This window comes from Camelina sativa, chromosome 19 (genome assembly GCF_000633955.1).
Source record: "Camelina sativa cultivar DH55 chromosome 19, Cs, whole genome shotgun sequence".
Taxonomy (NCBI): Eukaryota; Viridiplantae; Streptophyta; class Magnoliopsida; order Brassicales; family Brassicaceae; genus Camelina; species Camelina sativa.
In genome coordinates this window covers 11563900-11582487 of record NC_025703.1, presented here as the reverse complement: position 1 = coordinate 11582487, position 18588 = coordinate 11563900, and the positions used below count along the sequence as shown (strand labels likewise).

Sequence of the window (18588 nt, the reverse complement as noted above, 5' to 3'; positions counted from 1 at the left end):
TAAAATATACTGTAATTACGAAATTATATATATTTCATAATTAAATTTGGTTTTTCCTTAATTAGTTATTAGTGATTTTTTTTGTAAGATCCATATTAAGTATCCATGGATCTTGGATATTCTAATTAGATGATCCAATTGATTTTTTCATCAAATTACTCTTATTAATTTCAAAATTCTTTTTCTATGATGTAATAAGAGCCATAATTTTTGGACATTCTTTATTTTGTACTCCTCTTTTAATATTATAGAGATACTTTTTTAGGATTATGTGCACGAGTAGTTCATATTGACTCGAATTGCTTATTATGATTGATTGTCTATTGCTATTTTTGGGTTTTCTTTACTATTAAAATCTAATTGAGAAATAACATTGCAATCGTAAACATTTTGGTAATTGAGAAATAATTGCAATCGTAACTTGTATTGAAGCATACGTGATCTCTATCTTCTTTTATCCCAAAACCTATATATTTGATTTAATACTAGATCAGTAGATACTATTCATATAGATTGATAACATTATGTACGTGGTAAATTTCAGTTTTCTTTTACCACAACCTAATTTTACTCACTGTTTACCCTATCCTATCTACCATTTATCGATTCCAAGCTTATCTATCTATTATATATTGATTCCCTTCTCTTTTTAAATAAACGTAATCCGACAATTCTCAATCAATCTTGGGGAAAAGAACTTAATCTGAAACGGAAATATTGAACCTGATACGAAGGAGAGATTTCTCCGGCCAAAAGCTTCACCAGCTGTGTAGATGCGCCGGCAAACTTTGAGGAGAGCGGAGTAGGTACCTCTCTACTCCTAATAATTTCTAATTTTCTTTTAAATTTTTTTTTATTCTCTCAAAATCTAATTTCTCACTTTTTAGAAACGTCAAATGGAAGAAGTTCGTCGTCTTTGCATCTATTGATGTCATCCTCGTCGCTTCTTTAAACTGGACCATATACCTAGATTCTACAATCTTCAGGTCATTCACCAAGAGCACTGGTAAATTGTTTTTTAGTTTTTTGAATATTTTAATGAAGATTACCTTAGTTTATGATGATTCTGTGATTAGTTCTGATCAATTATGTTTTTGAAATTTGCTCTTATCATGTTTTTGTAATTATGTTTTGATGATTAATGATGATCTATTATGATTTTTCTTAATTATTTATGAAGAATTTCTAGTTTTTCAGGTTGTATTAGTTTTTAAAATATGTTTTAGGTTTACGTTTAGTTTTTTTTTTTAACTGTTTATGAGGAAACTTCTAAGTTCTAGGTGGCACTAAGACATTAGTAGGAATAGCTCAGAATAAACCTTTTAAAGAACTTTTACAGATTTAAAGTTGTGGTTACTTTGGGGTTTGTTTTTTTTGGTTTTGCAAATTTAAGTTGTCTTTGTAAGATATCGAGAAAATGCCACTTAGTATAGTATATTTGCAACATACCATACTTGGCTTAGTGGTATAACTTGAAAGATGAGTGGGTGATGATTTCTAGCTATATGTACAACTTGTAACAATGGCAAACTATATGTACAACTTGTAACATTGGCAAAAAACAAAAACTCAGATCAGAGCCAAGTGGAAGATCTTTTTACATCTTTGAATAAGAAAAGCTTGAAATATTGTTCAAAGGATTATTTAAGGAAATGACCAAGATAAATATTCCCAGAAAAAAAAAGGAGATTGTGCATTACATGTAGAACTTATACAGTCACCTCTTTTCTTTTGTTTCCGGCCCGCTTGATTCAAATCACCAAGATGCTCGAAAATAAATTAAGAAAAACACACACACACACACACAAAAATACGAGACTATATATATTTGAAGTATATTTTCCAATTTCTTCAGAATGATTCATATCGATATAGCCATAGGGGGATAAATTATAACTAAGAAAACCATCTCGCAGACGGCAGTTTATTTTAGATTACATCACCATGACACCAATGACTGAAGAAAGGAGATTGTGCATTTTGTTTTATGGTGTATATGGTAACGTATTACTGTACATAGTGGACTTTTTGCATGTATCTTCTCCTCAGCTTTGGAAGATATTATCATTTAGTGAGCATTTCATTTCTTTTTAGTAATATTTTGTCAAACATTCTTTCGAAATTAAGTTGATTTTGCTATGTCAAATATTTTCTGAGCCCATTATAAACTGACTAGGAGATGCTAGGGAGAGCAACCTGGTCAGAAAATATTGTAATGTCATACGAACTAGGAAGCTATTTAAAATTTGGAATGTTTTATACAATGAAAAAAAAGGCTATTTCGTGATACTATTACCCTTCATTTTTTTGTATTCTCTTAGTTATTTATTTGGTCTCTTCTAAATTCTCGTCATCCAGTTTGTTTAGCAATTTCTCCAAGGATCAAAACTAATGAACTTAAAAACATACAGCAGAACCCTTCTTATTCAGACACACAGAGTAAGAGTATACTTTTTGTTTTACTTATTTATACATATAAACTAAAAGATCACACATATATAACTCATCACAGTAGCCCTTCTGATGAGGCAGACATCACCGACTTTTTAGGGACCGCCTGGACAACGACATGGGCAGCAAAAACCGGGTGGAGCAGGTGCACAACATGCACACTGTGGACACATGAGAATTGGTGGTGACGGCGCCATCAACTTACGCCCTCCAACTTTTACATTGAAAAAAAAAACATCATTATTTCCCTCTAAGAAAAACGGAAACAGAGAGTGATATTGTAAATTAGAGAATATGCAGAGATAAGTAGGTTACCTCCTAGAGGCAAACTAGTTGCTTGACATGGAAGTATTGGAGACAAGACCAGCGAGAGAACAATAACGTATAGGAGGATGGTGGAACTTGATGACCCAGCTTTCATCGCAGCTAAGATGTGTGAATGTTACTGAATTAAACCAATTTGCAGTTGATACTTGAAACCATGATGGGATGATGATTATATAGCCGGGTTAGAGAGAGGAAGTAAACTAAACAAGTTGGGCAAGAAGAGGACTTGGCAATAAATTAATTAAGAGATCAAATCCAGTTACCATTGACCAACACAAGCCATTAGTTTTGATGATGCAACTATCTTTTGATTTCACACGGTAATTGATGTAACTATCTTCTGATTTAAACAATCTACAATTCTACATGATAGATAGATATTGAAGTAAATACATGCTGCAGTTATTGCCATTAGTTGACCTTGAGGTAGTTGCGGTGAGATGATTCTCGTTTAGCGAAAATTTATGAGAAGTAATTAGCTCAAGAATTGTGTAACGAGTTCAAATTAAAAGATGAGTAAAAGACTTAAAAGGGGAAGATTCTTTGCTGATACCTATTTACAAGCATAGATGATGGAAAACAATCTTCATAACTATAAGCTTAGAACTTCATTCTCTTAGCAGGACCTTGATCGATAATAGGATCCATTTGAGGCGGTTGAGACTCTCCTCCTTGTGTTCCAAGCTCATCCTTTTCTCCTAATGCTTCTTGGCTTACATAACCTTCAGGAAACGGTGGAGGTGGAGGTGCTGGGGCTAACTACACACCGCAACACCGAAAAAAAACAAGTCTCAATCAGAAGGAAAGAATATGAAGTTAAGTCAGCAACATTCATCATAATAGCAAGAGATGTCAGTAGTCGAGAAAATGCATTTTCTCAGAGTTACCTTGCGGTATAACGAGGTAAGAATGGTATCAACTCGCTTCATTTCTTTTAGATCAACAGTCTCACTAGCAGGCTTCGTCTCAGAAGGTTCCCTCTGGTTTTCAGTATCAACTGAAAATACATAGATAAAATCAGATTACTGGTGAAGTTCTCAAGTGCAACACAGAGCTGCCAATAAACAAGTACTTTGTTAACACCATACACTTGTTCAACATGGCCCGTGGGATTGATAATGAATAGAATTAGCTTCCTCAGTTAACTTTAAAACTTCTGGCTAATTCAACTAAACACAACCATAAATACTTCTGGCAAGACATCAATTGAGAACAGAGCCATCAAATATATTGAAAGAAAATGAAACTTACCTTGTCTAATGGTCTCCAATTTCGATGCAGCATCAGAGAAAGCCTTGGATATATGATAAACAGTCCGACTCTGGTTCCACACACACACACACAAAATGAGAAAAGAGAAGTAAAACAAAACATACCAGAAACTAAAGACCCCAAAAGAGAAAAGATTAAGAAACAACTTACAACTCGAGCTGCAAAGACACTACAAAGCTGTGGAGCTTGGTATATAGAACCATCCAAGATATAATATGTTAGCATTGGTGTGACTTTCTCAGGACCATCCCTCTTCTGCTTACGGATGACGAACATGTTTGGTTCAGTAGCATCAGTCAGCATATACTCTAATCCTGTCATATTCCTACATGATCAATCAAAACACTGTCACTGAATGTAAACCCTAAATCTATCTCAGGAATCAAAGAGAGCAAACCCTAAATCTGACCTAAAAATTGAAACCTTTATTTATGTAATTGAAAAGCAAAATCGAAATTGGAAAAAGGTGAAACGAGTTAGGAGGAATTACGAGAGGTGAGAGATATCGAGAGGGTGAATGGATCTTCTCCGAAGATTCTCGTTGTTGCAGGTTGTATCGTAGAAGGGAGACAAAGCGAAGTAATCGAAGATGCAGTTACGATCAAGAGGGAACGTATTGATCCAGAGCTGATCCCTGAAGGAGATACCAGTCATATCCGTGCCCGGAGGCTGTAACGGAGGAGGAATCTGATCCCCCGCATTGCCGTTGAAGGCATCGGCCGTAGCCGCCGAGAGCAGAGATGAGTCCATTGAAGTGAGTCTGTCTCGCTTCGCCGCGAAGGAGAGAGAGAGAAGAGTATAGTTGGGCCCAATTTTGGCCCAAAATTAAAAGAGAATTAGACAAATGTGTAACAAAAACAAATCATGTACTCCATCCGTTTCAAAATATAAGATCTAAATGTTTTAGAGAAGTGTTTTGTTTCATAATATAGTATGTTTTCAAGTTTTTATGCAAGTTTTAGATTAATTTAGTATTTTATATTATGAAGTATTGTTTTTGATTGGTTGAACTTGTTAAAAGTAAAGACTTTTTAATCTGTGTGTTTTAGTTAAAACATTCTATATTTTGAAACGAAATGAGTATTAAATCTATTTTCTGGCATTTATATGTATTGACAAATAAATCTAAATTAAGGATTTTTTTTTTCGAGAGTTAAGTCCTCCCTTTCACAAAAAAATAATATTATGACACAATTCATAAAAATTAAACAAAAACTTAAATTATAAATTGAAAGATTCTCAACCAAAACAAAGAAGTAAATGACGATGAATGATGAATGGTGATTTTTTTAAACCTATTGAACTTTTTTCCGAAGATAACCTAATTAATTAGAAGGGGTAACATAAACAAAGACAGGTCAAATGATCATCATCGAATGATATTAAACACAAAGGTCAACGACTAATTGAACTATAAGTATCTCTATATCCAAGTTGTGTTGCATGCACGTCTCCTTCCTGGACCAGCGAAGCCAGTTTCTACGTTTAGTTTTAATATTCAAGTTTGTTATAAGTTTAGGCACTTTGGGACCATTTTGATCTGCCCAATCTTTGGTTGTTTTTGACAAAAGGTGTGAATCCATTCTTCCAAGTTCCACGTCGTAGCATACCATTTGCTGCACAAACCCAAGATAATATTCGATTTGGATTCTATATTTATAAACTGAAAATTTTCAAAAAACCAAACCAAGTTCTACTTTTGCTTCTATTCGATATAAATAGTTGAAGATATAATATATTATTGCATACGTACGAATACAACGTTAGAAAACGGATCATTAATTCATTTCAACTAAACGGCACCAGAAGATTATTCGATCGTTGATTTTTAAATCTTTATAGAATGTTCATCAAAATCATACATATTAGTTTAAATTTATTTTGGTAGTAGACAGCTGACTCTGTTTATTTTTTCTAATTTTTTTACACTAGTTGGCCTACTAAAATACGTCGTGCTTGATCATTTTCATTATTGCCTAGATATCTTAAAGCTTTTTGTGTTTTTATAATTTTGTAGATGACTATCTCCTTTGTACCGTAGAATAATGGAGAATCATCCTCAAGCACTTCGGTTATGTGCGTTGATCTTCATCACTTTTTATGCCCTTTTACATCTCGTTGAAGCACAGGACCAAAAAGGTATATGTACACATGCACATATTTATGTTGTTTTGATTCATTTTCATTGAAAATATGTTCTTACTTAGTCTTCCGATACAATTCCCTCATATGTGTTACTAGGATTCATCAGTTTGGATTGTGGATCATTGCCAAACGATCCTCCTTACAATGATCCTTCAACCGGATTAACATACTCCACGGACAATGGTTTCGTGCATAGTGGCAAAACTGGAAGAATCCAGAAAGAATTCGAGTCCATCTTCAGTAAACCGACTTTGAAGCTTAGATACTTCCCGGATGGAGACCGAAACTGCTACACCTTGAATGTCACGCAAGACACAAACTATCTGATCAAAGCTGTATTTGTGTATGGTAACTACGATGGTCTTGACAATTACCCGAGTTTCGACCTTTACCTTGGTCCAAATCTATGGGCAACGGTTGATATGGTCGGACGGACCAACGGTACTATCCAAGAGATCATCCACAAGACCACATCTAAGAGTCTCCAGGTCTGTCTTGTTAAGACAGGAACAAGCTCACCTATGATTAATACGTTAGAGCTACGACCACTTAAAAACAATACTTACAATACTCAAAGCGGCTCTCTGAAGTATTTCTTCAGATATTATTTCAGCGCCTCAGGCCAAAACATACGGTACTAATCATGCCTTTTTATTTAATCAGGTTATAATGTTTTGTTTCTAATTTGGTTTGAAAATGTGGGGTTGATCGATTTAGGATAAAAAAAATCAATTTAATGTAACGATTTTTAATTTAAAATTTAAAATTAATACATGTAGGTGTATATATTGAAATTTAAAGATTATTTTTTTATTAATCTTATTAGGTTTGGATGCACGAAATTAAGTTTTGTTCATTTAATATAACACATTTTCACCATCTTGGTTGTTGTAATTTTTATTGTTTTTGGATCACATATTTTTATAACTTGGTTTTTAATACATGATTGAATTATTTATGTTAGGTACCCGGATGATGTCGATGATCGTAAATGGTATCCGTTTTTTGATTCAGTAGAGTGGACAGAATTAACTACCAATCTCAAAATAAATAGTTCTAATAGTTATGCACCACCACAAGTTGTAATGGCGTCCGCCTCAACGCCTATAAGTTNTTTGAAGCTTAGATACTTCCCGGATGGAGACCGAAACTGCTACACCTTGAATGTCACGCAAGACACAAACTATCTGATCAAAGCTGTATTTGTGTATGGTAACTACGATGGTCTTGACAATTACCCGAGTTTCGACCTTTACCTTGGTCCAAATCTATGGGCAACGGTTGATATGGTCGGACGGACCAACGGTACTATCCAAGAGATCATCCACAAGACCACATCTAAGAGTCTCCAGGTCTGTCTTGTTAAGACAGGAACAAGCTCACCTATGATTAATACGTTAGAGCTACGACCACTTAAAAACAATACTTACAATACTCAAAGCGGCTCTCTGAAGTATTTCTTCAGATATTATTTCAGCGCCTCAGGCCAAAACATACGGTACTAATCATGCCTTTTTATTTAATCAGGTTATAATGTTTTGTTTCTAATTTGGTTTGAAAATGTGGGGTTGATCGATTTAGGATAAAAAAAATCAATTTAATGTAACGATTTTTAATTTAAAATTTAAAATTAATACATGTAGGTGTATATATTGAAATTTAAAGATTATTTTTTTATTAATCTTATTAGGTTTGGATGCACGAAATTAAGTTTTGTTCATTTAATATAACACATTTTCACCATCTTGGTTGTTGTAATTTTTATTGTTTTTGGATCACATATTTTTATAACTTGGTTTTTAATACATGATTGAATTATTTATGTTAGGTACCCGGATGATGTCGATGATCGTAAATGGTATCCGTTTTTTGATTCAGTAGAGTGGACAGAATTAACTACCAATCTCAAAATAAATAGTTCTAATAGTTATGCACCACCACAAGTTGTAATGGCGTCCGCCTCAACGCCTATAAGTTCTTCTGCAACGTGGAACTTCTCATGGTTATTGCCATCTTCTACAACACAATTCTATATGTACATGCATTTCGCCGAGATTCAAACTCTAAGGTCCATCGACACCCGAGAATTCAAAGTGACATTGAATGGGAATCTTGCTTTTGAACGATATAGTCCTAAAACGTTAGCCATGGAAACTATATTCTATTCGACAGCACAACAATGTGAAGGAGGGAAATGCCTCTTGGAGTTAATTAAAACGCCAAAATCTACTCTTCCTCCGCTCATGAACGCTCTCGAGGTTTTCACCGTGATCGATTTCCCACAATTAGAAACAAATCCAGATGATGGTATGTCTAATATATATGCTTTTTAATTTTCCTCGATATAAATCTTTAATTATATCTTAATGGGTTTTTTTATTGATGTGACGTTGTTATAGTTGCTGCTATGAACAGTATCCAAAATATTTATGGATTGAGTAAAATTAGCTGGCAAGGAGATCCTTGTGTTCCAAAGCAGTTTTTGTGGGATGGTTTAAACTGCAATAATCTAGATATATCCACACCGCCTATTGTCACTTCCTTGTAAGATCAGTCTTTAAATTATGGTATTAGTTATGTCAAATGGTTTTATTCATCTCTACATAAAATGTGTTCATAAATATGTCTTTTAGAAACTTATCCTCAAGTAATTTAACTGGGATCATCGTGCAAGACATTCAGAATCTAATACACCTACAAGAACTGTAAGTATTTTCAATTTCAAAATTGAGCATGATAAAGAGAACAATTTGCTCAATATAATAGTTATAAACATGTTCTTATGTATAACATGTTTTGTACTTCCAAATGCTTTTTATAGAGACTTGTCAAATAATAATTTGACGGGAGAAGTACCTGAATTTCTTGCTGACATAAAATCACTCTTGGTCATGTGAGTCGTTTCAAAGCAAATACATTTTTATTTGTCTATTAGCCTCTTCCACTGGCTATTTATCTAAATTTGTTGATCTCTTAACAGAAATTTAAGTGGGAACAATCTTAACGGCTCTGTTCCTCAAACCCTTCTACAGAAGAAAGGACTACAGTTGAAGTAATTTTTTTTCTTTCATATCATTATATTATTTAGGAGTTCTTTTTTTATAAATGATATGTTCAATTGTCCTTAAAGCATTGGTAACATATAGTGTTGATAACCTATAGTGTTGAAGGAAACTCGGATCTCATATGTCCGGATGGATTATGTGTAAACAAAGCTGGAAATGGTGGTGCCAATAAAAAGAATTTGGTAGTACCAATTGTTGCATCAGTTGCGTCTGTGGTTGTTCTTGGATTTGCATTGGCTCTCTTCTTTGTATTCAAAAAGAAAAAGACATCAAACAACCAAGGTATACCTATAAATGGCCTTAAAAGTTGCAATCAATGTGTACACAATACATGTATACACAGTCTCATTATACTAATGCACTGTAACATTAATTAGGTCCAGAATCATATACGCAAGTATCAGAAGCTAGAACAACCGGATCTTCAGAACCAGCAATAATGACGAAGAACAGAAGGTTTACATACTCAGAGGTTGTGACCATGACGAAAAACTTTGCAAGAGTTCTTGGTAAAGGAGGATTTGGAATGGTTTATCATGGAACTGTAAATGGCACTGAACAAGTAGCCGTTAAAATGCTCTCACACTCATCTTCTCAAGGATATAAAGAATTCAAAGCAGAGGTAATTAAGTTTTAGCAAAGTTATTAAGAAAGGTTCGTAGAAACTCTATTTTTCTTTAAGAGTATCATGTCAAATTTTGATCTATAATTGTTCTTCCACTTCTCTAGGTGGAACTTCTTCTCAGAGTTCACCACAAAAATTTGGTTGGCCTCGTTGGATATTGTGATGAAGGAGAAAATTTGGCTCTTATCTACGAGTACATGGCTAATGGAGATTTGAAAGAACATATGTCAGGTAAGTTATTTATGGTTGTACAAAAACATATTGTTTGTGGTAATTTAACATATTCAATATATTATTGGTTCAAATGTAGGAAAACGAGGTGGATCTATTCTGAATTGGGAAACTAGACTGAAAATAGTTGTCGAGTCTGCGCAAGGTTTGATATGAGTTTTTAAATAACTTTTCCTTGTTTCTTCTATTCATTTATTTAAATCCTTGATGAAAAGAACTTTTTTTTCATAGGTTTGGAATACTTGCATAACGGATGCAAACCACCAATGGTACATAGGGACGTCAAAACCACAAATATATTGTTAAATGAACATTTTCAGGCCAAGCTAGCTGATTTTGGGCTTTCGAGATCTTTTCCGATTGAAGGAGAAACACATGTTTCAACGGTTGTTGCTGGAACTCCCGGATACCTTGATCCAGAGTAAGAGTTCTAATCCCTTGATAACTAATTTTATTTTAAACTAATCTTGAGATAATTAAACAGTTTTCATCTTTCACGATCAATACCATTTTATTTTATTTTGCATATTTTCTTCTTTTTAATAGGATAATTTTTTTATTATTTCGCAGATATTATCGAACAAATTGGTTAAACGAAAAAAGTGATGTTTATAGCTTTGGAATTGTACTATTAGAGCTCATCACAAACCAACCTGTAATCAATCAAAGTCGCGAAAAACCACATATAGCAGAATGGGTGGGGGTAATGCTTACAAAAGGAGACATTCAAAACATTATGGATCCAAATCTCTACGGTGATTATGACTCTGGTTCTGTCTGGAGAGCAGTTGAACTGGCAATGTCGTGTCTAAATCCTTCTTCAACTAGAAGACCAACAATGTCTCAAGTTGTTATTGAATTAAACGAGTGTTTGGCATATGAAAACTCAAGAGGAGGAACGAGTCAAAACATGAACTCGCAGAGTTCTGTTGAAGTGAGCATGAACTTTGATATTGGATCTACCCCTGATGCTCGCTAATTATAAACTGCATGCAAGAGTCATTTTATCTTTGTTTTTGTGAGTGCATTTTCATTACTTTAAAAGTGTTTCGAAATTTTGTAATAATTTTATGTCATTGATGAATGTGATTTATTGGAATCAAGATAAGTAACAAAGACTCGATCTAATAAAACCCATAAGATAAAGCTAATGAGAAAATAATGATCTAAATGAAAAATAATATAACTTTTATCATTATATATCTTAGCTGTTAACAAATCATAAACGATTATCCACCAGATGTAGTTGTTGCACTCTTAAGAAGATTTTCAGAGTTTTTCTTTTCTATTTTTGTCAAAAGAGATTTTCAGAGTTTTATTAGATTCGGGCTCAAATAATATGTTTGTAGCATTTTACCTAATACTTCCTATAGAATCTTTTTTTTTTTTTTTTGTCAACACTTCCTATGGAATCTTTTCCTAAGAAAATTAATATTAAAAGTAAAATAGTAGATAGTAAGTGTGTATTTTATATTAGACGGGTGGGTAAGAAGGACAATCTCAAAATTTCTGCTCTCTTCTTTTAACCAACTTAACGATGAGCTTTGTAACTACGACCATCTTCTGTCTCAATTCACGTCATTTATAGTATATGATAGTGACTTTATCTATACGTTATATCTCTGAAAATTTGTTGTGTGTATAGTTTTTTGTGAGGCAAAGTAACACAAATTATTTCTTCGCTCATTATCCACCAAAACTATGGTTACGCTTTTTGATTATGGAAACAAAGATAAGTCGTAAAACAATTTTCTACTAAATATCACATGATCATTTCACTTCATCAAAAAATTTATGGTTTTTTTAATTGACTCAATTACTTATACCGTGATAAAATAATTAATATGATAGTTCCAAAATAATACACTATAAATGATCATACATGAATTTTATTTGAATATTAAAAAAATCCCATTTTTAGTGTATTTTTTATTTAATACTATTACAATTCTACACAAAAAAATTGCAACATATATAGTAGTATACATGGTATCAGCCAGCGTATATATTAAAAATATAAGTGCACATTAAAGTTAACGTAAAAAATTATCAGCCAGCGTATATGGTACTTGGAATGATTAAAAATCTTACAATATGATCAATTTAAAAAAGTTAAAAAAAAAAAAAAACTGAAATGGATTTTTCCTTTTCTGAAAGAAGAACAAGTTGATGAATAATAAAGTCAAATGAGGATGATAATAGAAAGGTATACCATCTCTGCATCTCATTTGATGATTGTGGACAACTGGATGATTTTTTTTTCTTTTTTTTTTTCAATTTGAGCGAAGAAGTTGCCAAGTTGATGAAATCAAAAATATTCAGCTTTCGTTACCAAAATGTATCCTCTGATTTGAGAAGATACTTTGTTCTTGATTCCATTTGATATTTCCTATATTATATGATTTTAAGACTGCAATAAATAATAAATAGATCGACATGTGTACAAATAAGGTTGTTGGTGTGATTTGCGGACCATATTAGAAGTATGGACTTATGATTAGTAGGACCAAAACCTAGGATTTACTTATTAAGATATACAATAATACTAATTGTGGTTATGTTAAAAATTTCTAAAAATAGGTTGCTTCACATGGACATCTTTGTCTAAAACGTTACATGGAAACAAACAAAAGACCATAACCGTTCAATTAAAAAAGTCAACAAGAATGATCGATCTCTCTTATCTCCCCAGCTTGCAACACCCATCGAATCCTGACTTTTTCTTTTGATGAATTATTCTATACTTCAAAATCTTTTTTATATAATTCGTTTGAGTTTTCTGTTTGTTGGGAGTCAACTTGAATATATGATTTTTTGATATTAAAATAACGGATTATATATAGTATTGTATCTACTAAATCATCAATTTATATTTGACTTCATATATTACTCGTTATAGATAACTTTACCAAACCAAGTCGGTTGCATCTCCGATTGCTTCATTGCGTTGATGACTAATTTAATGAAGAACAAATTGGATACTATTTATGGTTTGACTTAATTGCCGTTACACAATGGAATTTATTCATCCAATATCCCGGTTGCAATTGGCCTTACGAGACTCTTCCAAATGTAAACTTGTCTTAATTTTTTTTTTTTTTGGTTTAAAACTTGTTTAAGTTTGATTAGACCTTTTAGTCTTCTTCTCCTTTATGGAGTCCATGTTCTAAAAAGGTATTATAAGATTTTCATTCACAATCGACCGAACAATATGATGCGACTCAAAAGCTATGTTACACATGGCAAAGAAAAAAAAACGTTAAACGCACCTCTTTTCTGAAATTACTAGCATACTTAGAGAGATCGACATAGACATTATACTAAATTGTAAAATAAAAAAAATTAAAGATTCAAATAACATGTTCTATGTTTTGAAAGTTCATATTAAAAATTATGATTGTTGGGCTATCGACAAAAACAAAAATAATGGATTATTTAACCAATCGCTATTGTTAAACTTGCTATATATAATCATGAACTTTGCTCTTGAGCACAATACATTTGGGTATACGCGAATATTAAAACATTAACATGCTAGCTCAAGGAGCATGTTATTTTATTAACTTAAAATATAAGTGTAGAAAAGGTAGCATGTTAGTTTTTTTTTCAAATTATCATTTAAGTGTAAATTGCAAATAAATAAAAAGTTGATCATAGTCAATATAATTCCCAAATCAAATAAAAAAACACATCCATCAAAAAAAAGAACATAAGAAAATACAATTAAAGAAAGGAGAATGTGTTTAAGGAGATTTAGGGACGAAATAAGACAAAAACCAAAAGACAAAAAAGAAGAATAAAAAGATGGAGAGTGAAAGAGAGAAGCATGTGGTGAGCATTTTAGGGTGTAACCAGTCAGGTGGAGTTATATTCTCAAGGCGCACGCCTTCATTATTCCTCTTAACTCTTCTTACTACTAATCTCAATCCACAACTAACTATGTTTTAAACTTCTCTCTTTGAAGTTTTATTTCGATATCAAATTAGGTCCATGATATATTTCTTCCACTAACACCAGCATATATACACCTTGCACAAATACTCTTATTATTATCTTCCAAAAAAAACAGATCTAAAGTCAAATTTTCATATGGATAATGTTCCTAAGTACCAATATATATATATATATATATGGACATATATTGTTAGTATTGTAGTACTCCAAAAGAGTTCTCCAAGTAAAGCTAAAACTTTTTTATGAAACTAAAAAAAGAATGTATAGAGAGAGAGAGAGAGATAGAGATGGCACTTTCTAAACACTTTTGTTGATAATCATCGCTTCATAATTGCAATTATCTTACGTTTTCTTTTCTTTAATATAGTAATGAAAATGTTGCGGAGACCGTAGTTAACTTCTTGCGGCTCTGTTTTTCACAATATTTTCAAACCCTCGAATTCCACAGATTCTATAAAAAAAACTTTATATAAAAAGAAATGCAAAAACAAAGACTGGAAAGTGTAAACAAACACTTCCCGACATCACAGAAGTGCCTTTCTTGAGAACTGCTAAAACAATCAAGACGCCATGATTCTGTTTGCATGATGATGATGAACTCAAAAGTTTTATAATCTTTCAATCATTCAAATCCGAGACTTTGTAAATTGTTCAACACTCTGGTTGATGATGGATCTGATGAGGGTTTTGTAAAGGAAGAAAAGATGGGTGGAATAAAGGAAACGAAGGAGAAGGAGCAGAGGAGAAGGAGAGATTGGTTGGGTCAAGCTTGGGTCTCAAGTTTTCTAACGCTTTTACTTGCGCTCTAAGGAACTTGAGATAATTAGCAGCTTCATCAAGCATTGAAGCAGTGTCCATCTTCGTCCCACCTGGAACCAATGTTTGCAAAACCCTAATCTTCTCACTTATCCTCTCCCTCCTCTGCCTCGCTGCAACCGTTTGAGGATCAGTCGATATCTTCACGTTCTTCCTCTTAGGTTTTTCCACAACCTCCAAACCAAAATTCACCGGTCTAAATGCAGCCGCTCTGTAGATCATCTCTTTCATCTGCGCGATCGCCTCTGCATCCGGCTCGGTGTTATCAGACACACAAGTTGAATGTTGGAAACTAATGTTTGATGAACCGCCTCGTTCTTTCTCTGTTCTTGGTTTCTTCGATTTCGATTGATCCTCGTTGTAGATGAGCTTGAAACCTCCCTTCTCCGAATCATCTTGAGGACGAACAAGACGGAAGTGACTTCCTTTCTCGTCTCCTCCTCTGTTTCTCTTCAAAGACTTTGGATTTACCGTTGTTGTTGTTGCTGTCTCGGGAGTGATCTCTCTGTTCTCAGACTCAGCAGAGGAGACTCCACCAAAGCTCCAAAGAGTCTGAGAATCTGAGAAAAGCACTGAGATCCCTTCATCGTCTTCCGTTGAAGTGTTGTTGCTGTTGGACGTCGCCGATAACAAACAATCGAGCGATGATGGATCTATGGAGCTAGCTCTGTTTCCAACATGTTCCTGCTGCTGTTGAATCTCACCGATAACTCCAAGATCAGACATGAAACAGCTGCTAAGATTCGGATTAATAAGTTGGTGGTGATGATGAAAAGAAGAAGAAGAGGAACAGAGTTCTCTAGCCATCATTAGCTCGTTTCCTCCCCAAATCAAATCCGATCCTTGATGATGATCCATGATTTTGCTCTCTCGTGTCATTCCATACATAGCTTGAGCGTAGACAGACTCCAATCCTTCCATCAGATCAAACACAATCCTAAGGAAACACCCAAAACAAACACAAAATGTGAGAAACATACTCAGAAATAGAGCAAATTTGCATACTAGTTTCTTCAAGTTTCATGCAAAGGAAAAATGATAAGGAAAAAAAAGCTGATCTTTAAACAAACCTTGTTGTAGTAACGGCAGAGCACATGAAAAAAAAAAGCTAAACCGGTATCAGAAGAAGAGAACAAAGAGAAGAGTTCACAGGAAACTTGAGAAACGTTTCTTGTGGCTTAAAGAGATTAAAAAACCTCAAAAGGGAAAGAAAGGAGAAACAGAAAGAAGAAGTTCTGAAAAAGGAAAGAAAGTAAAACAGTCTGTAAATGAGAAAATTTATTTCTGTGCTGTAGAAAGCTCTGTTTTGGTTTCTGTTTCTGTTCTGTTCTGTAATGAGAGCTCTGGCTACAGAGAGTTATAGATAGTTGCTGTAAGTAAAGACTTGAAAGCCCTATACACACCTCTATGCATTCCCAGATTTGTTATTATGCATATATATATATATATATATATATACATACAATAAATATTAAATATAAATTTGCTACTTCTATTTATATGTATATTTATAAATAAATATTTTTTAATAGGTCCCAACTTACGATGAGATCAATTGTTCCTCTGTATCAAGCACTAGTTCTGTACTTATTTATGTAGATGGGTATGGATGGTTATGCTTTAAGAATTACTATGATTTAATTATACCCAACGACGGTCTTGTTTTAAAACTTATGCATATGAGCCGCCGTCAAAGAAGAAATTTATCTATATATAAACCATTTGATCGGTTAACTTGTAAGTTTTAACTACCAAAAAAAAATTACTTTGAGGTAATTTCTTACTAGATTTTATGATAATCATATGATTTGAGGATGCGATTTACATGATTTTTTTTTTTTTCTCAAAAACATGCAATATGCAAACTCGAATCTAGATAATATATGGGTACATATGTTCAATAGCCCAACGTCAGCGACACGTTAAATTAAAGACTCTAGCGGCGACATGTTTTCTTTTGAAGAAGGGAAAAAAGAATGTAAGATGTTGAAACCATTGGAGTTAAATCTCTCTAAATCCACCATATTAATTACACTGTCCAAGTGACATTGCTGAATACACAACTACTAATTTTGAACAAGTGTGCTATAATAATAGTTGAAATACGTCTCCTAAACAGGGTTTAGTTACTTAATCCAAAATTATTTAAAATTTCGTCAAAGAGAAAAGTGAGATTACTGGAGGTTTGTGAAAGTAGTATAAACGAATAGATTATATAGGAATAAGTAGGGAATTAATTTAAACGAATGAATTTATATATATATATATAGTATTTAATTTTTAAATTAGGTTGGTGTGCATAAATAGTTTCTGCATTAATCGAAGAGCATCTTTTTTTATGAAACCCTAGAAAATAGATATAATAATTGATAATAATCATACAGTCGTATATGATTATGCACTTGATGAAAAGGGTATATGTAATTAAACAAATCTACGAGTGCTTGAGCAGAGAAAAAGGACTGACATCCTTTTAGCATCGTGCGAGCTGAAAAGTTTACGGGAGAGAGAGATCGAGACGAAGTTGGGATTTAGGGCTTGAATCTTTTTTTTTTACGGGTGGATGTACTAAAATTAAAGATTAATGTTAATTTTATATTATAGTTATAAATTTATAATCATCATCAGTACGTCTGTAAAAAGTGTAGTTCATAATTTATGTACCATTTTCTTATTATTATTTAGGTGTTCGTTTGATTTACCTTTTCGCTATCATCATCAGTCAATAATGATCAAAATCCTCCACATCTCGATCTATTTTGTAACACTTTCTTTCAAGTATAAATTATCTCGAGTTCTTTTGGCTGGAACGTGATATTAATTTATAACTAAACCTTTTCTTTTTCTGGAATTCTTTTATCTGATCTGACCAAAGTTCTTCTTCAAGTCATGCACTTTTACCATTTGAAGATGAAAAACTCAAAATTATCCGTAAAAGATTGACAATAAATAGATATTGAAGGAATTGTTTTTGGATTTTTCATAAATATTTTTAGTTTTAGGAACTAATTTTTATAAGCTTATATTTATTACAAATTAACACACAAAAAAAAAATCTTCTCATGTATTTTTGGTTTATTGATGATCCGTCAAAATTTTATCATTAATTTATCCACTAAAGAAAATCAGCCATTACTTTTGGTTATTGAAAACATATTACTTGGCAAAACCGATACAAAAATTTTGATAGTTAATTTACGATCGATGTTGTAACTAATTACTAACTTATCGCTAAAAACATTTATATATTCATTTATATGGTAACCGAAACATTCTATGCTTTATAGATAATATTTATCAATCGACGCTCATTTACTAATACTATTTTGATAATCAAAAAATCATCAATGGATTTCTAGTTATAATTCACTTATTTTTTTACATCATATATCATCTCTAAAATTAAAATACATAGTTTTTGCATTGTGTGTTTACAAGTTACAAATAACATATGTTATATTCAATAAATATTGTCTCAATATATAGCAATTAAAATAGTGTGTATTTTTCTAAAAATTGTCAAGATTTCATGAGATTAGAAAATAAAAATATACTATTAAAATTGCAGAGCAAAATAGTTAGGAAGTTATGTGGGGCTAAGTAGACATACCAACATCAGTGGGGGAATAAAAGAAGTGCTTTGGTTTAAGGGTAATTTTTTCTTACAAAAACATCACAATCCGTAGAACGGTGAGAAAGGGA

At 32.7% G+C, this 18588-nt stretch overlaps 4 protein-coding genes across 5 annotated transcripts; 1 reads left to right on the top strand and 3 right to left on the bottom strand.

The window, feature by feature from the left end:
* Positions 2371-3453, bottom strand: LOC109130744. Its single transcript, XM_019240698.1, has 3 exons — positions 3332-3453; positions 2767-2877; positions 2371-2665 (listed from the first exon to the last, which is right to left on the bottom strand). The coding sequence occupies exons 2-3, from the start codon at positions 2870-2872 to the stop codon at positions 2547-2549; spliced, it is 225 nt and encodes a 74-aa protein (XP_019096243.1). The 5' UTR covers positions 2873-2877; positions 3332-3453; the 3' UTR covers positions 2371-2546.
* Positions 3103-4871, bottom strand: LOC104766032 (mediator of RNA polymerase II transcription subunit 6). The gene is made up of 5 exons (XM_010489846.2): positions 4541-4871; positions 4201-4375; positions 4030-4099; positions 3666-3775; positions 3103-3537 (listed from the first exon to the last, which is right to left on the bottom strand). The coding sequence occupies exons 1-5, from the start codon at positions 4798-4800 to the stop codon at positions 3379-3381; spliced, it is 774 nt and encodes a 257-aa protein (XP_010488148.1). The 5' UTR covers positions 4801-4871; the 3' UTR covers positions 3103-3378.
* Positions 6014-11239, top strand: LOC104767705 (receptor-like protein kinase At3g21340). Of its 2 annotated transcripts, XM_019241214.1 has the most exons (13): positions 6014-6189; positions 6292-6829; positions 8024-8502; positions 8595-8739; positions 8829-8900; positions 9017-9088; positions 9176-9247; positions 9358-9542; positions 9638-9882; positions 9990-10116; positions 10196-10261; positions 10348-10537; positions 10687-11239. In XM_019241214.1, exons 1-13 carry the CDS (start codon positions 6096-6098, stop codon positions 11093-11095), a joined length of 2694 nt encoding a protein of 897 aa, XP_019096759.1. In that variant the 5' UTR covers positions 6014-6095; the 3' UTR covers positions 11096-11239. The 2 variants fall into 2 exon arrangements, with proteins under 2 accessions (XP_019096759.1, XP_019096758.1); XM_019241213.1 differs by lacking the exons at positions 6014-6189; positions 6292-6829 and adding an exon at positions 7316-7693.
* On the bottom strand, positions 14405-16130 carry LOC104766031 (transcription factor bHLH87-like). The gene is made up of 2 exons (XM_010489845.1): positions 15957-16130; positions 14405-15823 (listed from the first exon to the last, which is right to left on the bottom strand). The coding sequence occupies exons 1-2, from the start codon at positions 15980-15982 to the stop codon at positions 14722-14724; spliced, it is 1128 nt and encodes a 375-aa protein (XP_010488147.1). The 5' UTR covers positions 15983-16130; the 3' UTR covers positions 14405-14721.